This window comes from Lithobates pipiens, unplaced genomic scaffold (assembly GCF_037356315.1).
Source record: "Lithobates pipiens isolate NorthernLeopardFrog02 unplaced genomic scaffold, aLitPip1_a1.2 Scaffold_28, whole genome shotgun sequence".
Lineage (NCBI taxonomy): Eukaryota > Metazoa > Chordata > Amphibia > Anura > Ranidae > Lithobates > Lithobates pipiens.
In genome coordinates this window covers 168,875,375-168,892,703 of record NW_027507789.1, presented here as the reverse complement: position 1 = coordinate 168,892,703, position 17,329 = coordinate 168,875,375, and the positions used below count along the sequence as shown (strand labels likewise).

General features: G+C 40.3%; 1 protein-coding gene across 1 annotated transcript; it reads left to right on the top strand.

The window, feature by feature from the left end:
- The first annotated feature begins 5,277 nt into the window (after positions 1-5,277).
- On the top strand, positions 5,278-15,600 carry LOC143935765 (keratin, type I cytoskeletal 12-like). The gene is made up of 8 exons (XM_077459872.1): positions 5,278-5,946; positions 7,261-7,343; positions 9,583-9,739; positions 10,621-10,782; positions 11,241-11,366; positions 11,457-11,671; positions 13,703-13,812; positions 15,339-15,600. The coding sequence occupies exons 1-8, from the start codon at positions 5,314-5,316 to the stop codon at positions 15,440-15,442; spliced, it is 1,590 nt and encodes a 529-aa protein (XP_077315998.1). The 5' UTR covers positions 5,278-5,313; the 3' UTR covers positions 15,443-15,600.
- Positions 15,601-17,329: the final 1,729 nt, after the last annotated feature.

Here is a 17,329-nt window from a genome sequence, read left to right as displayed (position 1 = left end):
CGGGCAGACACTATCCCATGGGGGACAGTATTCGACAAGACACCGGCTCTTCCAGGTTAAGCCAATTGCTTTACCGATGATGTGCTGCCTGGCCCTGCCCCTACTTTTTCAATGAAGGACTATGCCTCCTGGGATATGAGACGTATATTTCCCAAGAGTCAATGGCGGGCAAAGTGCAAGCTGCATCAGCATTATTGTTGCTCTCAAACAGCAGGTTGTATCTGTAAGACTAGATGTCCGGAGCACCACACCCTTCCCTTAGATCAGATGTCAAGGCCCCCCTCCACCATCTGAAGTAAAAAAAACTCTACCCTCTCTTACATGACAGTATACCCCACTTACGAAGTGTGACAACGGTAGGCTTAGATTCTGCCACTGCCACCAGAATGTAGAAGAGAAGTCACCGGGGCAGGTTAACTGTGCAGTTAGTACAGTACAGTGCCCTGAAGAGCCAACGAAGACAAGGGGCTTTGATCTCAGGTAAGTAATTCATAATGAGCTAGTATGCTATGCATATGTCAGAAACCATGAAATCAGACAGAGGCAGAAGCACAGTCACACTTGTTTAATAATAAACGTAAAAAGAACAAATGTAGTCAAAACATAGCCAGAGTTCAGTAACCGGTACAGATAGTGAGCCAAGCTAGAAGTCAGGGATCAAAGTAAGCAGGATCTGGAGCCAGAAGGTATGTCTGCAAAGCCAGACTTTAAACAGGAATGCAGGAGATGTTTCTTGTGATGTTGACCAAGGAAAAGGCAGAGCTCCTCTGGACTGGATGGCTTAAGTAGGCAGGACTGACGAGCAGGATATGAACAACAGCTGAGTAACTTAAGATATGTTGGTATTGCGCTGCCCCTATATTAAATAACCCTCCGAGGGTGATAAGTATAATGCCTAGTTACATAAATCAATAGTGTAATATAAAAAAATATATATAAATGTCTACTGAATAATATCAAAAAGTGCAAAGTGCTACATTAAATACAATAAAATAAACACACCACAGAGGTGATAGAATCCAAATAAATGAAAATCAAGTGAACAAAGGTAAGTAACTAAAAACAGTCTCTTAAAAAATTACTATTTTGATAAAGTGCAGAGAAAATGCAAAAAAAAAAAAAAAAAAAAAAAAAAAAAAAAAGGTAAACGCACTACAGAGTCAATTGGAAACCTCCACGGAAACACAACTGCTTCAATTGAGTGCAAAGCCAAAACACAGTGAATTGATCATAAAGTGCCAAGTGCGTCTTATAAATGTGCAAATAAGTAAACACTCTCCAGAGGTGATATAAGTGAACCACCCTAATAATAAACAAATGATATACAAGAAAATAAGAAAGAGTATACCTAGACCATAAAGAGGGTACCCTCTCCTGATCACATGGAAATAAACTTTAGAATTAAACAAAAAATATATATAGTAGTAAACGCACTACAGAGCCGGCTGTAACATACGTTATATCAGAATGAATCCGGCCTCTATAGATTAAATATACATATTGAAATCCATCAAAAATAAAAAAAATAAAAAGATATAAATATTCAAGTCCATAAATAAACAACAGTCTCCTTTAAGTGCAAGTGCTTTGTGCAAACTTGTGCAAATTCAACTGAGGTGTGGATCTCCCAGTGCTTAATCCCGCTGTGATCACACTTTAGTGGGCAGTGGCCCCTTACCTATAGCAAGGAGGGATTCGTATAGAGGTATATAGATTTCTTTATATGTCTTCTCTCCTGGTAAATTCGTTCACCTTCTCCTTTACATTTTATTCTTATTGCTCCATAGGACCCAATAGATTAGTAGAGAAGGAATACCATAGTGTAGTATTTCACAAATAGCATTTATTAAAAATTTTCATACACAGGGTACTCACACATTAATAGATAGAAAAAAGCCTTTTTCTAGTAATCGGCAGAAAGTGCATCCACAGTCAGCTTCCTTCCCGTCCCTGCGCGTGACATCACATCACGTGACTTCATCAGGGGAGTAATTTTGCATTTTCTCTGCACTTTATCAAAATAGTAATTTTTTAAGAGACTGTTTTTAGTTACTTACCTTTGTTCACTTGATTTTCATTTATTTGGATTCTATCACCTCTGTGGTGTGTTTATTTTATTGTATTTAATGTAGCACTTTGCACTTTTTGATATTATTCAGTAGACATTTATATATATATATTTATATTACACTATTGATTTATGTAACTAGGCATTATACTTATCACCCTCGGAGGGTTATTTAATATAGGGGCAGCGCAATACCAACATATCTTAAGTTTCACATTAAGTGGATACGGTATGATCCATTCAGGTAGTAGCAGCAGCCCTTGACATTTGATAGATCACCAGTGGTAGCGCAGGAATAAAACACTATAATTTATACTAACAACAGCTGAGTAACTGTGGCAAGGGATGGGAGGTTGCAATTAGCCGACAGCTGAGTGGCCAGCTCAGAGAAGGAAGGGCTGAGGCCAGCTCTGACAGCATCCTAGCTCATTATGCCTTTGTCTTGCAGGTTTTTTATTTTTTTTGTCCTAGGGTTTACAACCACTTTCCAATATGACAGACATTGAGTTCAATGCAATTTTACTTCAGATAAGTATAGCACAGAGGAAGTTTTTTCTTTTTAAAGTGTGACATAACAATAACTTTCCTAAACTCTCTCTTTGCAAAGAACATACATTCCTAAGCCCTATCTCTGCAAAGAACACTGATTTAAAGTGATTGTAAACCCTTACAAACCACTTTGACCTACAGGTAAGCCTAGATTAAGGCTTACCCGTAGGTCCAAGAAATATCTCCTAAACCTATATGTACGGTTTAGGAGATATTTACAAAAAGACAGCCACCGCTGTCTACGGCGCACTGGGCAGGCCGCAGATCACGGCGATATGCCGCGAGTGTCAGGTCCCGTGCGCATGCGCGGGATTGACGTCATCGCTGCTCCGGCGAATCACAGCGCCGGAGCAGCGAGACCCGGAAGTCACTCCGGGATCCATGGCAGCGGCAGACATGAAGACGGAGGACCGCTTCGGGGGCTTCGTTCTCAGGTAAATTATTCATAATGAGCTAGTATGCTATGCATACTAGCTCATTATGCCTTTGCCTTGCAGGTTGCTTCCCCCCCCCCCCCCCCCCCCATGGGTTTACAACCACTTTAAGGAACATGAAAGAAACTTGGAGGGTCTAGTTAGGACTGAACTAACTAGCATTAAACTTCTTGATAAAAAAGTGTTACAGGAGAGTTGCAAAGAAGTTGGTAAAAGAGGGTTGGGAGAGTGTAGAGGTAAATACTGGTGAAAAAGTACAGGGTGTGCAGGAGAGAGGGTGGGGTGCAGAGTTGTGTACTGGTAAATAAGTGGTACAGATGGGTTGCAGAGGTGAGCATTGTTTAAAAATGGGTACATGGAAGGTGCAGAGGTGAGTATTGATGAAAAATAGGTATGAGGGATGCAGGAGTGAGTGTAGGTAAAGAGGTGTGGGGGTGCAAAGGTGAGTATTGATGAAAGAGGGGTATGGGGGGGCAGGAGTGCCGAGGTGAGTATTGGTAAAATGGGTACATGGGGTTGCAGAGGTGATCGTTGGTGAAAGTGGGGGTGCAGCTTTGAGTATTGGTGAAATGTACAGGGAATAAAGGGGTGCGGGGATTAAAGAGGAGGGACCCTAAAAATAAGTTTTCCTCTCTCTTTTTTCTCTCCTTTGATTGGCACATCCCTCAGTCTCTTTGTAAAAAAATTCTTGTGAATGTACGAGCTCCGCTATTGCTTGAATATCACAGTTATACTGCTGTAGCTATGGTAGAATGTGCCAGCCATCTGTATAAGTGCCGTCGCCATAGAAAAAGGTGGTGCCTGTGGATGCACTTTGCTTCTATGATTTAATTGATATGGACATATAAAATCAATTAAACTTTTTGAGATAAGTACAACAAGTACTTACTGGATTCAGATATTTGGGTTTTCATACATTTGAATGGGTTATATCCACTATTATAACAACTGTGTTCATTAGCAGGTCCACCTTAACCACATGCTGACCAGCGCACGGCAATATACATCGGTACAATGGCACTGCTGGGCAAATAGGGGTACAGGTATGTCCCCTTAAGAAGAACATTGTGGGCACGCGTGCCTGCCATGTGCTCCGTGACCCTGGACTCAATGCTGCCGGGTGCCCCACAATCGTGTCACGGAGCAGAAGAACGGGGAGATGCATTTGTAAACAAGGCATTTCCCAGTTCTGCCTAGTAACGAGACAGAGATAACTGCTCCTTGTCATCTATGTGAGTAGTAGCCCACCCCCCACAATTAGAATCCCTTCCTAGGACACACCTAACCCCTTGATCGCCCCCTAGTGTTTAACCTCTTCCCTGCCAGTGTCATTTACACAGTAATCAGTGCATTTTTATAACACTGATAGCTGTATAAATGACAATGGTCCCAAAATAGTGTCAAAAGTATCAGATGTATCCGCCATAATGTCGTAGTCATGATAAAAATCGCAGATCGGCGCCATTACTAATAAAAAAAAAGATTTATAAAAAAAATACCATAATGCATAAAATGCCATAAAACTATACGCTATTTTGTAGACTTCGTAACTTTTGAGCAAACCAATCAATATACGCTTACTGCAATTTTTTTACCAAAAATATGTAGAGTACATATTAGCCTAAATGTGTTATATATTTTTATATATTTTTGGGGGATATTTATTATAGCATAAAGTAAAAAATATTGCTTTTCTTCCAAAATTTTCGCGCAAAAAATAAAACCAAAAGAAAGCTCTATTTGTGGGGAACGACTGCGCAATGGTCAGTTAAAGCGATGCAGTGCCGAATCGCAAAAAGTGCTCTGGTCAGGAAGGGGGTAAATCCTTTCGGGGCTGAAGTGATTAAATTGAAATTCCCAGCAGATAACAATATGTATGTTAAAGCATATCTAGTTTTTCTGTGTCTCATCATATTGCACAGCGCTTATAGATAATTATTAGAGAAAATTAAATGTAAATGATTTATCTTATTAGGTGTTCTGGTCTACTCCACCCAAAAAATCCTGCCAACGCGACAAACATCATAAGGAAGAGAAGACCAGCGGCTAGAGTGATGCAAGCTGATTAATGATAATTGATCCAAATTATAAACAGTGGCAAAACTTGGCAAGCAACTGTACTGTGTGAAAACAAAAGAAAACATTAATATTCGACACACCCTTTAGATCTTATATAAAAAGAATGATATTTCTTCACAAATTACTCTTTCCACTGGGGCTGCTCTTTTTTTTCTCTGGATAGGGTGACCTTTTGCTTGAAACATGTCTTACTCTTTTAAACAATCCTCCAAGTCTGTGAGCATGGGCTCCACCTCAGGAGGCTATGGTGGAGGTGTTGGTGGTTATGGTCAGTGTGGAGTAGGTGGTTTTGGCGGAGATTTTGGTCAGTCAGCTGGTGGATATAGTCAAGGAGCTGGTGGATTTAGTCAAGGTGGAGGAGCATTTTATGGCCAAGGAGCTGGTGGTGGTGCCGGAGCAGGCTATGGTGGTGGTGCTGGAGCAGGTTTTGGTGGTGGTGCTGGAGGAGGCTATGGTGGTGGTGCTGGAGCAGGCTTTGGTGGTGGTGCTGGAGCAGGCTTTGGTGGTGGTGCTGGAGCAGGTTTTGGTGGTGGTGCTGGAGCAGGTTTTGGTGGTGGTTTTGATGCAGTATTTGTAGGTGCAGGTGGTGGAGGAGGTGAGGGCATTTTCAGTGGCAATGAGAAACAAACAATGCAGAACCTTAATGACCGTTTGGCTTCATACCTGGACAAAGTCCGACAGCTTGAGGAAGCAAATGCTGAATATGAAAAAAAGATTAAGGAATTTTTGGAGAAACAAAGGCCTGGTGGTAGCACAGGAGAAGCAGGAAATGACTACTCTAAGTACTTTACCACCATTAAAGATCTACAGACTAAAGTAAGTTGTTTGTTATTTATTTGGCTACAATAAAATAATTGGGGGATTTATTGTAAATAATGCATGTATTCCTTTTTAAAGGAACCTTGCCGTGATTATACCAGTCACATGTCAATGATGCTAAAACATATTTATAGAGCAGGCTTGTTGTGTGCCTTAAATAAAATGCACACTTTAAACACTTTGCATATGCAGTACAACTGATTTGCCTGACTATAAACCCTTGTACACACGGTCGGAGATTCCGACGGAATGTGTCCTATCGGACCATTTTGTCGGATATTCCGTCTGTGTGTGGTCTGCATCGGACCATTTATCCAAGATTTCCAACTTACCGGTAAAATTTTCAGACAAAATGCTCCTATTGGTCATACTCCGATCATGTGTAGCCAACTCCGACGGACAAAGTGCCACGCATGCTCAGATCAAATTCCAAGACTAAAGCTATTGGCTACCTGCCTGAACGTAGTCCCGTCGTAACTAAATAACGTCATCACGGTATGTACAATCGGATTTTCCGACAACTTAGTCCGACGGATTTGGTTGTCGGAATCTCTGACTGTGTGTACAAGGGCTAAAACATTAGGAGCACAATAAGAATTAGAACTGTTTATTTACTACAATCTGAGGCTCCTTTAGAATCAATAAGTGAGGAAAAATCTGCAGAGGGATACAGACAGCAATGAAAAGCTAACAGTAGTTCTAATCTTCCCTTACTATATTTTATTTATATTTTTTGTCTGTTCTTGTAGATTTTGCCTTTACTCCCCGTCTGGTGAAAATGTCGTCACTGGGATGGTAAGGGTGGGGAAATCTTTCAAATGAAGCCCAGGATAAATGTAGAGACCCAAGAGTGGTCCTATTCTATCCCCACTCTATAAAAATAAAAATAAATATTAAATTGACATACACTTTCAGGAAAAGCTAAGTGTTTCAAGTGGCGACGTGCTGTGTGTTTTACACTAAAAGTCTTTACTTGTGAGACTGGACCACCAAGCTGCCAGCTGTGATGAACTCAGATGGCAAGATTTGAAAATGATTAGTGTAAGTAAGTGGGGCTGAAATTTTTTGTTAAATGTAGCTACCCTACCCTATGATAGCTACCTTATTTAAAAATGTGGGCACACCAGTCTGTATATGTGTGTCCTCTTTGGTTATTTTTACTGCAATTTCATTTTATTACAGTAACCTGTTGCAAAAATAAAATAGGGAAACCTTTTGTACTGTGCTAATGTTATCAGATTCAAAATGTATTTATCTTGTAGAGATGTTGGAATTAAAACAGAGATTGAACTACTCATTTGTTTCTTACAGATCATTGCCGCCAACAATGACAATGCCCAACTAATCCTGCAGGGTGACAATGCCAGACTGGCAGCAGATGACTTCAAAATGAAGTGAGTTGACTTTAATGTCTGTTCGAAAGGCAAAGCCATTGGTTAGACTGATTATTTAAGTCAGAGGAAGGAAAACATCTAGGTTACAGGCTTAAACTGGCTCTGCCAATTGACAAGTGGCATCCTTTGGGTATTAGATCTTTTTTGAGATTACAGAACAAGGATAACATGGGAATCTGAGCCTCCAAATAGGGGAATTAAGATGCCACTGTTTTAAGTAATATGGGAAAATCAAGTACTGTAATACCACCCTTAGCAGACTTTGCTCATTTGAATCCTTATCATAAACATGAAAGTGGCTGTTTAATGATGATATTATACTTATACTATATATACATACTGCATAAATTGTATTACTCTCACCATGGTATTGCTGTCACTACACAAACCCAACCAAGATTCACTAAGGTCTCCTCAGATGCAACCGTTTTATTCCTATTCCAACTCTTTCCCTTCCTTGAGAATATTATTGCCTATTTTACATATCACCCTCTCCAAAAACATCTGGAAGACCATTGACTAGATGCTTTTAGTCTATGAATCTAATCAAGTGCCTTTACTTACTGCCACTAGTAGTTAAACCTAGAGTGAGGACATACTCCCACAAGGCTGTCCTGGACATTAGTCTATAGGCCTGCCTTGCACCAGACAGTTGACCAGAGGATGTGGAGGAGTTATGCATATAGAAAAATGTTTTCATGGGTGGATATCAGTCTAGAGTTGTGGGCATTCTTAGGCAGGCTATACTAGGTAATGTCCACGTGTGTCACTGAGCCCCCATATTTAAAAGATCTGCAATTCAATGAATGAAAGAGACATGCAAGGTACAGTAAGGATGGATAGTAAATGCCTAAATGATGCTGGATGTCTTCCAGCCAGGAAATGAGGTGAGCTCTATCCAACTTGCTGTTGCTTCTAATGAAAACTAAGTAGTGTGCAGTGAAGTCAGAGTAAGCAACTTCAGTATAGTATAGGAGCCTTTACAACTGTGCAAGCCTGAAGGAAATGTTCAGCCTCAAGCACTGCCAGCACCGATCTACTTTAAGTGAAAAATAAGGATGTGGTTTTCAGCCAGCTTATTAAGTGGCATGAAAGATACCGTTGGCTGTAATGTTTTTTTGACACTCCCTACAGGCTTTCAACAGGTGTCAGCCCAAGCAAGACTTGATTTGTTCTGTGACCCGTTATTGTTAAAGACGACCTGAACTACTAAATAATTAAATTTTCTATCTTGCCATCATTGGGTCAACTAATTTTGTTTAAAAGCCCTTAGAATTGTGTCCAGGCCTGCTACTTGAATGGAATTCCAGATATATTAAACTGTTTTATTTTTTTATTGTTTTTTTTTTGTGCCTAGCACATGCATATTACAATATGTTTGATTCACCAACAACCCCCCCCCCGACGACAACCACATTCAAAGTTGGAATTTTGTTGATTCGAAAAAAGCTTTCCATCCTGCTCCTTCCAATTTTCTCATCAGCACAGTTCACATACATTGGACTTGATGGACATGTGTCTTCACATGCCTAGACACAGACACAGCCACACTCTACTATTTTTCAGGATTCAAGACATAGGGTAATGGTTTATAGAAATGCTTAGGCACAATTAACATTTCAAGCATTCCCCAGAAGACAGGAAATCTTGCCACCTTGGCCATTAAAATTCTTGAGCAAATATTACCCCCCCTAATGACTGGCCCTTTGAAGTGGATTATCCCCAAGACTGCCTTCCCCAGCTATATCTTCTACTTTTTTCCACGTTGCCTATTTTAATTTGTTGCTTACTACACCACCAACCATAACCTATTTTTATAATGGCCTATGCTCTATAATTATACTATGTAACCCATCACAAAGGAACGAGCAGTTCTGGACGCAGCCTTATATTCCACCATATTAGCAATACCCAACACAGATACCTCACTCTTGAGTACAAGAGAAAGCTTTTGTTTGTCAAACTCAACCACTACTAGGAAAAGATACTGTATGTTCTTATGTTTTAATGCTACCTACACATCTGAGTTGTGCAGAATGTAAAGAGACTTACAGTTGCATGTGCTCATGTCTTGGCAATGCACTGTTCAGTTTATCATATTTGTTAAAAATTCTTATTCTCTAATAACGTTATAAACCCTGAATAAAAAAAATAATAATAGCAATTCTTGACCAAAAGCAAATGGTATATCTGCACATTTATTGAAAATCCATATATATATTTTTGATTACCTTGCCAGGTATGAGAATGAACTTGCTCTCCGACGCAGTGTCGAAGCTGATATTAATGGCCTTCGTAAAGTCCTGGATGAATTGACAATGGCCAGATCTGATCTGGAATCTCAGCTTGAAGGTCTTATTGAAGAACTGGCTCTTCTCAAGCAGAACCACGAGGAGGTAAAATCTAAAAAAGTCTCATCAAGGCCCTCTATTTGTTGGTTTTAAGGCGTGAATCCATACAAAATTATTTTATTGTAGTTTTGGAAGGAATCACGCCTTAAAGCCAACAAATAGAAGGCCTTGATGAAACCCTGTAAGGTCTTTACTGTTCAGGTGACAACGGGTTCACTGAATGGGAAATGCAGCAATACTGTATCTCCCACAGATACACAGAAATAAAAAGTGTTTTTATTATTTCAGTAGAGGAAGGCTAGGATTCAAGTCAAGTTTTTATTGCCCCATTGCAGATGATTTTTGCTCAATGCCTATCTGGTAAAAAAATCTTGTCACTCAAAATGGATTCTAATTTTCTCTCTTCATCCAAAACTAAAGAAACATTTTGACTGAATTTAAACGTTAACACTGAGCTCAAGGCAGATATAAAATACAAAAATAACTCAGCTCTGTATTCGTTATTATTACATATATATATTTCTAATGCGAGCAATGTAATTGAATCTGGCTTTGTCTTAGACTTTTGTAATTCCTGTACACAGACAGATACAGAGCTCAGAGTGGGAAAAAAGTAGCAAAAGGAGCCAGTCAGTTTATGTGTTGACATGGACCATGCTGATTGTGTGTGTAAAATCATTGACGAAGAGATGAGCTTATCAATTTTCTGCTTCAGTGTCTAGTCACTGGCTAGGGATGGGTCAATAAGAGCCTAGGCTCAAAGAAAGTGGTTTGGCTGATGCTTGCTGTCATTCAACCCAGAAAACTAAAGATATATTGCATTAAAAGAAAAAAAAAAACAGTACTGTGCTCCATATTGAAGGTGAGAATGAAGCTGATTTTTTTTTTTTTTTGATTTTTTCTATTTTTTTTTTTTTTATCTGTAGGAGATTAAGGGATCCCAGGGAACATCTGCCAGCAATGTTAACGTAGAATTGAATGCTGTACCAGGAAATAACCTTCTAGAGGAGATGAACAATCTCAGGGAACAATATGAGGCTATGGCTGAAAAGAATCGCAAGGAGGCAGAAGAACAATTCAAGAAGGCGGTAAGATTCATTCACTCTTCATTAACCTATATTAAAGTTTTGATTGTCTAAAAAAAAAAAAAAAAGTATGACACTAATAGAAGCAGATGGTTGGGACATTGTGTAGGAACTAAAAAAAAAAAGGAAGTTTCTAATCGGGTACTTTCACCTGGTTGTAGAAGTCAAAAGCTGACCAAAAATACTCTCACGTCTCAGAAGGCCACTGAGAAATCCAGGAAGAATTTGAGTGTTGCCAGCAAATGAACTATTCTGAATGACCTAAACCATTTTGTATGATATTGCCAGCTTAAAGTTTTTGGATTTTTGAAAGAAAAATGTGCAGAAGAAAAGATTGTGGTCGACTTTGACATAAAGAAATCATTCAAGGGTTCTTACTAATGCTTATCAATATTCATACATATGATCTTTGCATACTTCAACTTATAGCTTTATTTATTTCTTTTTTTTTTTATCTCAAGAGCGAAGGTTTGAAGAAAGAAATATCAACTACAGTAGAACAAACAAGTCAAAGCAAGAGTGAGATTTCAGACTTAAAGAAGACACTTCAAGCACTGGAGATTGAGCTTCAGTCACAACTGACCATGGTACAAAATTAAAGGCATAACACACAATGGTAGACTGCGTGATTGTGTCAGAATATAAATTTGATGATTTGTTTGTTTTCTCGTGAACAGAAAAAATCTCTTGAAGAAAATCTAGCACAAACAGAAGGACAATACTGTATGAAGATTTCCCAGATGCAAATACAGATTACTGGCATTGAGGAGCAACTGGCACAGATCAGGGCAGATATAGAGTGCCAGACTGCAGAATATGAAGATCTGCTAGACATCAAGACAAAACTAGAGAACGAGATTGAGACATACCGCAAACTCCTGGAAGGAGAAGGGTATGTGAAATTCACATTGGGATGTGAAATGATGGGAATATTGTGTAACAACGCCCCTATAAGGGTTGCTGTGTGTAGTGGTTCACCTGTCACCCTGCCCAGCCAGACATCTATCTCAGTCACTCAGACAAAAACCAGTACATTACTAGTGCAAAGTTGTAGAAGGACTCCTATATACACTCCTGTATACACACTCTTCTCTCTCCAGCACAAACACTTTCTGCTCACTGTTTCCTCCTGTGGTGTAGCATAGTCTAGGTGCTAGCTGTCCTCTATTTGGCCACCACTGCCAGATAGATCTCTTCAGTCCCTGCCAGCCAGCTTGGCTGCCACTACCCCTTTCCACTGCCCATCTCTGCATTCCTCTTTCCACTGGTTCTGCACCCATCTTTCAAACTGCAATCTCCCAGCTCTCTAAGGCATGCCTTCCCAGTCTTCCCGACCTTGCTCACTCACCAGCCCTCCCGGCTGTGACCAGTAGTCCTCCATGGAGACTCTTAGAAGTGTTCTCTCCCATTGTCCTCTGCTTGCTCTCTCATCTGCCTCTCCTTCCAGGATCTCAACACTTCTCCTGGATGCACCTGATCGCAGCCCAGGGTCACCCCCCCCCCCCCCCAAGGCTGGGGAGCTCCCCCTGGGCCCGACAGCCTCCACACCACTCCCACTCCATCTCTTCCACCCGACAACTTCTCCCCAGCTGGGCTGACCCCAATTATTTAAGGAGGTCTGCCCCCTGACAATTCAAGTTGAGGATTGGTAAGGGCTCCTTAAGATACCACATCCAGCTCCACCTCTCTCTCCCTCTTCTCTACTAATGCTAGAAGGAAGAGGAAGGTAACTGAGAAGTGACACTGCCTTTGGGTCATCAGCTGCTACCCTGAGACCCTCCCAGCCCAGAATGAAAATAAACAGGCCTAGCAACCAGACAGGGATGCCTAAATTTACCTACACTGCAGGAGAAAACCATCACTCTAGCATCTCACTAACTAAAGGATGTAACACTTGTCTTTCCAGAACATGAAAGAGTTGATATAGCATTTACATCCACAGGTATTCAGAGTCGCACGAGTGCTGGTAGATGTGCTTGCTGCTGGGCTGCTGGTGGAGTGGTATGCCAGATGGCAGTGGATCTCCTAAAGGGCAGGAACAGACTGACACTTTAGCCGTAGAGCAGGCTCCAGTGGCAGATGGACAGGTGCTAACAACTTGGTAGCTCCAAAGAAAATGAAACATAAGCAGAGTCAGACAAGCCGGGTCATACACGGAACAAACAGATCAAGTTTCAAATATGGAGGCAGGAGAATGGTCAGAGAATGAGCTAGGGTTGATGCAAGTGGATAACAGGAATAGTCAGGAACAAGCCGGGTCAGTATTTCAAGAGCAGATGCAGGTAACAGGAAACAGGACAATCACAGAATGCTGTAGACAAGACGGCACGGGTTATGATTCAGCTCAAATAGTCCATTTGCCGCATTTTCATGCGTTTGCACGTTAGCAAGCGCTAACGCTTCTCTTCTTCCAGGCAGTCGTGCAACAGGGATTTGTCTGCAGCTATTATTCTGTCTTCTGACAGAGCCTTCCTGACAGGCAGTAATAAAGTCATGAATCACTACATTGTATATTACTTATGTCTTCTTCTCCATGAGAATAAACATAAATCTTCATTATGTTCTATGGAGTGCTTCTAAGCTAATGCAAAAAAAAGATCATCCATTGCAGGCTCCTTGATAGTGAAACGTAACAACACACTAGAGTACTTTGAGACGACAATTAATGACGACATCTGCACTGCATTTATAAGTTCTATTTTTGTGTGGATTTCATACAGATTCTGCCAGTTTCCTTTATGGATGCCCATACATTAAGGGTACAATGTCCCCGGTCAGTGTCTGGTGCCCACACTGCCCTACAAAATAGATGGCTATGCCAACGAGGAACAGCATAATAGAATACCCGGGGAACAAATAGTCGTATTTTGTCCTTATTGTGGTCTTGAAAAGCCAACATAATATTTTCTTTCAATAATTGCAGTAGCGCTGGACAAGGATCAGCATCCAATGCAGGAGCAGGATCAGGATCAGGATCAGATTCCGGAGCAGTAAAAACTGGATCGCAAACTGGAAGTACTTCAGGATCTCAAGGTGACTGCATTTCAGGGTCCCACATCTAAAATGTAACATAACTATAATTTATATGCCCTTCTAAACAGAACAATCATTTTGAACTTTTAAAATGTAATATAATTGGGCCATATATAAAAATGAAAGGTTGTGGAGGTATGTCTACAACCAAATCAACCTTTTTCATTGTGAATCACCCAGTTATGTTTAGGTGTTTCAATAGGGAAGAGCTTTGTTTTCATTGCTCTGGAATAACACAGCCAAATATTAAGCTTGTTCCTTATATTTAATATGGTCTATTATAGCCTTTTTTAACCTTTTTGTCTCATAATAGCTCTGTCAGGTGGCATTGGCCCCTAAACTGTGCAGACACAATCAAATAGGAGGTTAGTCATCTACAACTCAAGGATTCCCCAAAACCTTTGAAGGACTCTTAGCCCTTGTACACACGGTCAGACATTCCGACAACAAAATCTGTCGGATTTTGTCCGACAGATTTTGTCCGAAACTTGTGTTGCATACACACGGTCGGACAAAGTTGTCGGAAAATCCGATCGTACGTAACGTGACAACGTTATTTCGTTACGACGGGACTACGTTCAGGCTAGTAGCCAATAGCTTTGGTCTAGGAATTTGATCTGAGCATGTGTGGCACTTTGTCCGATCGGAATTCTCTAAACACAAAGTCCGATCGGATTTATGTTGTTGGAAAGTTTTATAGCCCAGCTCTAAAACTTTGTCTGTCGGATATTCCGACAGAAACAGTCCAATGGAGCCCACACACAATCAGATTATCCAACAACGCGGTCCGATCGGACATTTTCCATCGGAATGTCCGACCATGTGTACAAGGGCTTAGGGTTCCACGGAGCCCTGGTTCAGAATATATGGCCTAATAGACGCAAGTGATTATAATCAGACTTCCAGCTTAAATTTCAGGACAGGTTTAAATCTTACAAATGGCTCCTAAAAATAATAGTTCCTAATATTGACTTGGATAATTAAATCCTATACATTACCAACTATTTCACTCAGTATAGGGCTACTTATCCATGTCATATGTAATGGATTGTTAATCAGGAAAGAACATAATGAGTTTACAGCCTGTGCTACTATGCATGGGCCCAGAAGTGCAAGAGGGTCATCTAGGGTTTATCTCATAATGAGACTGATGATCAAGATAGAAACTGTCTCTTAGTTACTCTTCTGATCATCTGGGCACTGGTATGGTCACGGGAAAGACTGCTTCTGGTGATGGTGCTGGTGATGCATCTGCAGAAGCTAAAGTTGTAAATGTTCAGAGCAGTGTCTAAAGGGTAGTTGTACCCTGGAAAGGCTTAAAGTCAAAGCATACTCAATGTCTCAAGGAAACAGACAGAGTGGGGTAAGATGACATTGACAAACAAAGAGCAATCATGACATTTATTAAAGAGGTTTTTAAACACATTTGGGCAGGGTTCCTCTGGCTGTTAGACATTTAATTGCATATGAGAATATTGGTTTTATAAATACACAAAAATAATTTCTCTATTCTCCTCTATGTCTAGGACCAATACGAACAAAAGTGGTGAAAGAGGTCGAAGAACTCAGGGAAAATGGAGTTGTTGTGTCAACCAAAGTTAGGGAAAGAACAGTGCCCATTGATGCTTAGAAGCATATTCCAGCACATGGCCAGAAGTTGTGTCTGCTCAAGCAAAATGGAATCCTGTAAAAAACTTCTTAAGTGTTCTGTATTCTGTCTAGAAGTGATCACATAATTGATATGTTCTTTGATCACATCGTGCAGCACTCTGTAAGCGACTCACGTCTCAGTGCAGTTGTATTGCTCTTTTCAATTGTAATTGTACTTTGAAGATCTATCTTTTGCTTTTGTTTGCTACTCAAAATAAACTTTTCCAATGCAAGAATGCAAGGCATCCTTTGATAAATAATTGCATTTTTAGTACTACAATGAACATTAAGTCATAAAAACTCAAATTAATGTGGCTCTACACATAAGCATAGATAGGAAGTATTCCAAAATATTCACAAAAGCTAGTTACGTATAGGCATATCATTCGCACCATCAGACGCATGTCCACCAAAGGGTGCATAATACGCATTCCAAGGGTGATGCCCTCTTCCTCAGAGCTCTGCGGAAGAGGGCATCACCCTTAAAACACGTGAGCTGCGCTCTTTCTGGAAATAACGTGTGTCTAGTTAGAGCAAGCAATAATGAGTTGTTTTTGGAATTTGAACACAAATTCCATTTTACTAGTACATTTTTTGATGTAGCTTATAGTTAGAGCAAGACAGGCTAGGGTTTATTCTATTAGGTTGTTGCCTCAAAGAACCTGCCTAAGTTATTGAATACAGGAAAAACTGATTATGTTTATTCTGATGCTAGAAACTTAATAAACAGGTTGTGGCTAGTTTGAGGTCTAGCTACCTGCTGTGTGGATTCTCACTAAAAAACACCACTTGGGTTTATCTACTATAAAAGATGCCAAAAGCAAAGCTGCTGATACCACAGTGCATTCAGTTATATAACACAATTTATTCCCTTTAAAAACTCAAATACAGTAGGAAAAACCTGCTTCTGAGGAAATCATAGACCAAAATGAAAGCAACGTTAACATAGGTATCAATAAACCAATTATAAAATCAATTACAGACCAGCCAAAATAGTTTTTCTTGTAGAATAGGTTAGTGTTAGGGTTGGGTTTACTTGTGTCACAACAGTCTCCACCTTGCACAGAAATCTTTGAGGACTCTTGCCATATCACTCCATTACCTCGCCAAGAAGTCCATAGGTTGCCTCTTGCACTAGACTGATTAGCAGGCTGGCCTAAATCCTAGGGGTTTTACTTCTTCAGTTAACTACAGATAACTTGCCCGTGTTCCATTTTTAGAGGCCAACTATTAGATGACCTTTGGATCCTCCTATGGGCAAGCTGTGTCAGTTTACAGTCCTTCCAGCTCATTGCCCCGCTTTACAATGTTTATTGTTTCACAAGACACACACTAAAGTCTACATGACCTGCAATATGGCAGCTACTTTCCCCTGCCCATAGACATATGCAGCACATTCTCATGGCAGCCTTGATATTTTGGCCTTGTATATCATACCTGTAAACCCTTGAGGGTATGAGCAAGACTTTCAGCAATCAAGGAAAGGACAACCAATGACAGCAGCAAGTTGGATCTGACAATGAAAAAATGATAGAGCAATGACCACATACACATACCTCCCAACTTTTTGAGATGGGAATGAGGGACACCTATCAGAAAAAGTATGCAGGCATAGGACACACCCTTTGCCACACCCCCTTAAAGGGGAATTGTACAAAAAACAAGATTTGTTAAACCTACAAGTGCTTTTTTTACCACTACTATTCCTTTATATTGTCTTTTGGACTTTACAAATGCAGCAAATTAGAAATCCGATGAAAGGTTTAGTGTTGGAAAACCCTTTTTTGAAAGATAAAAACTGCACATGCTAAAACTGTCCAGTTTACTGTGAAATTTTGTGTGGCTGCATGGGGGGCACACAACTAAA

What these genes read in the sequence shown, in the direction of transcription:
- LOC143935765 (XM_077459872.1), top strand. Translation starts at nt 5,314, where the DNA reads ATGTCTTACTCTTTTAAACAATCCTCCAAGTCTGTGAGCATGGGCTCC. An exon ending in TTCAGTCACAACTGACCATG is followed by an intron (nt 11,367 to 11,456) that starts GTACAAAATTAA and finishes TCTCGTGAACAG; the next exon opens with AAAAAATCTCTTGAAGAAAA. An exon ending in AAGTACTTCAGGATCTCAAG is followed by an intron (nt 13,813 to 15,338) that starts GTGACTGCATTT and finishes CTCTATGTCTAG; the next exon opens with GACCAATACGAACAAAAGTG.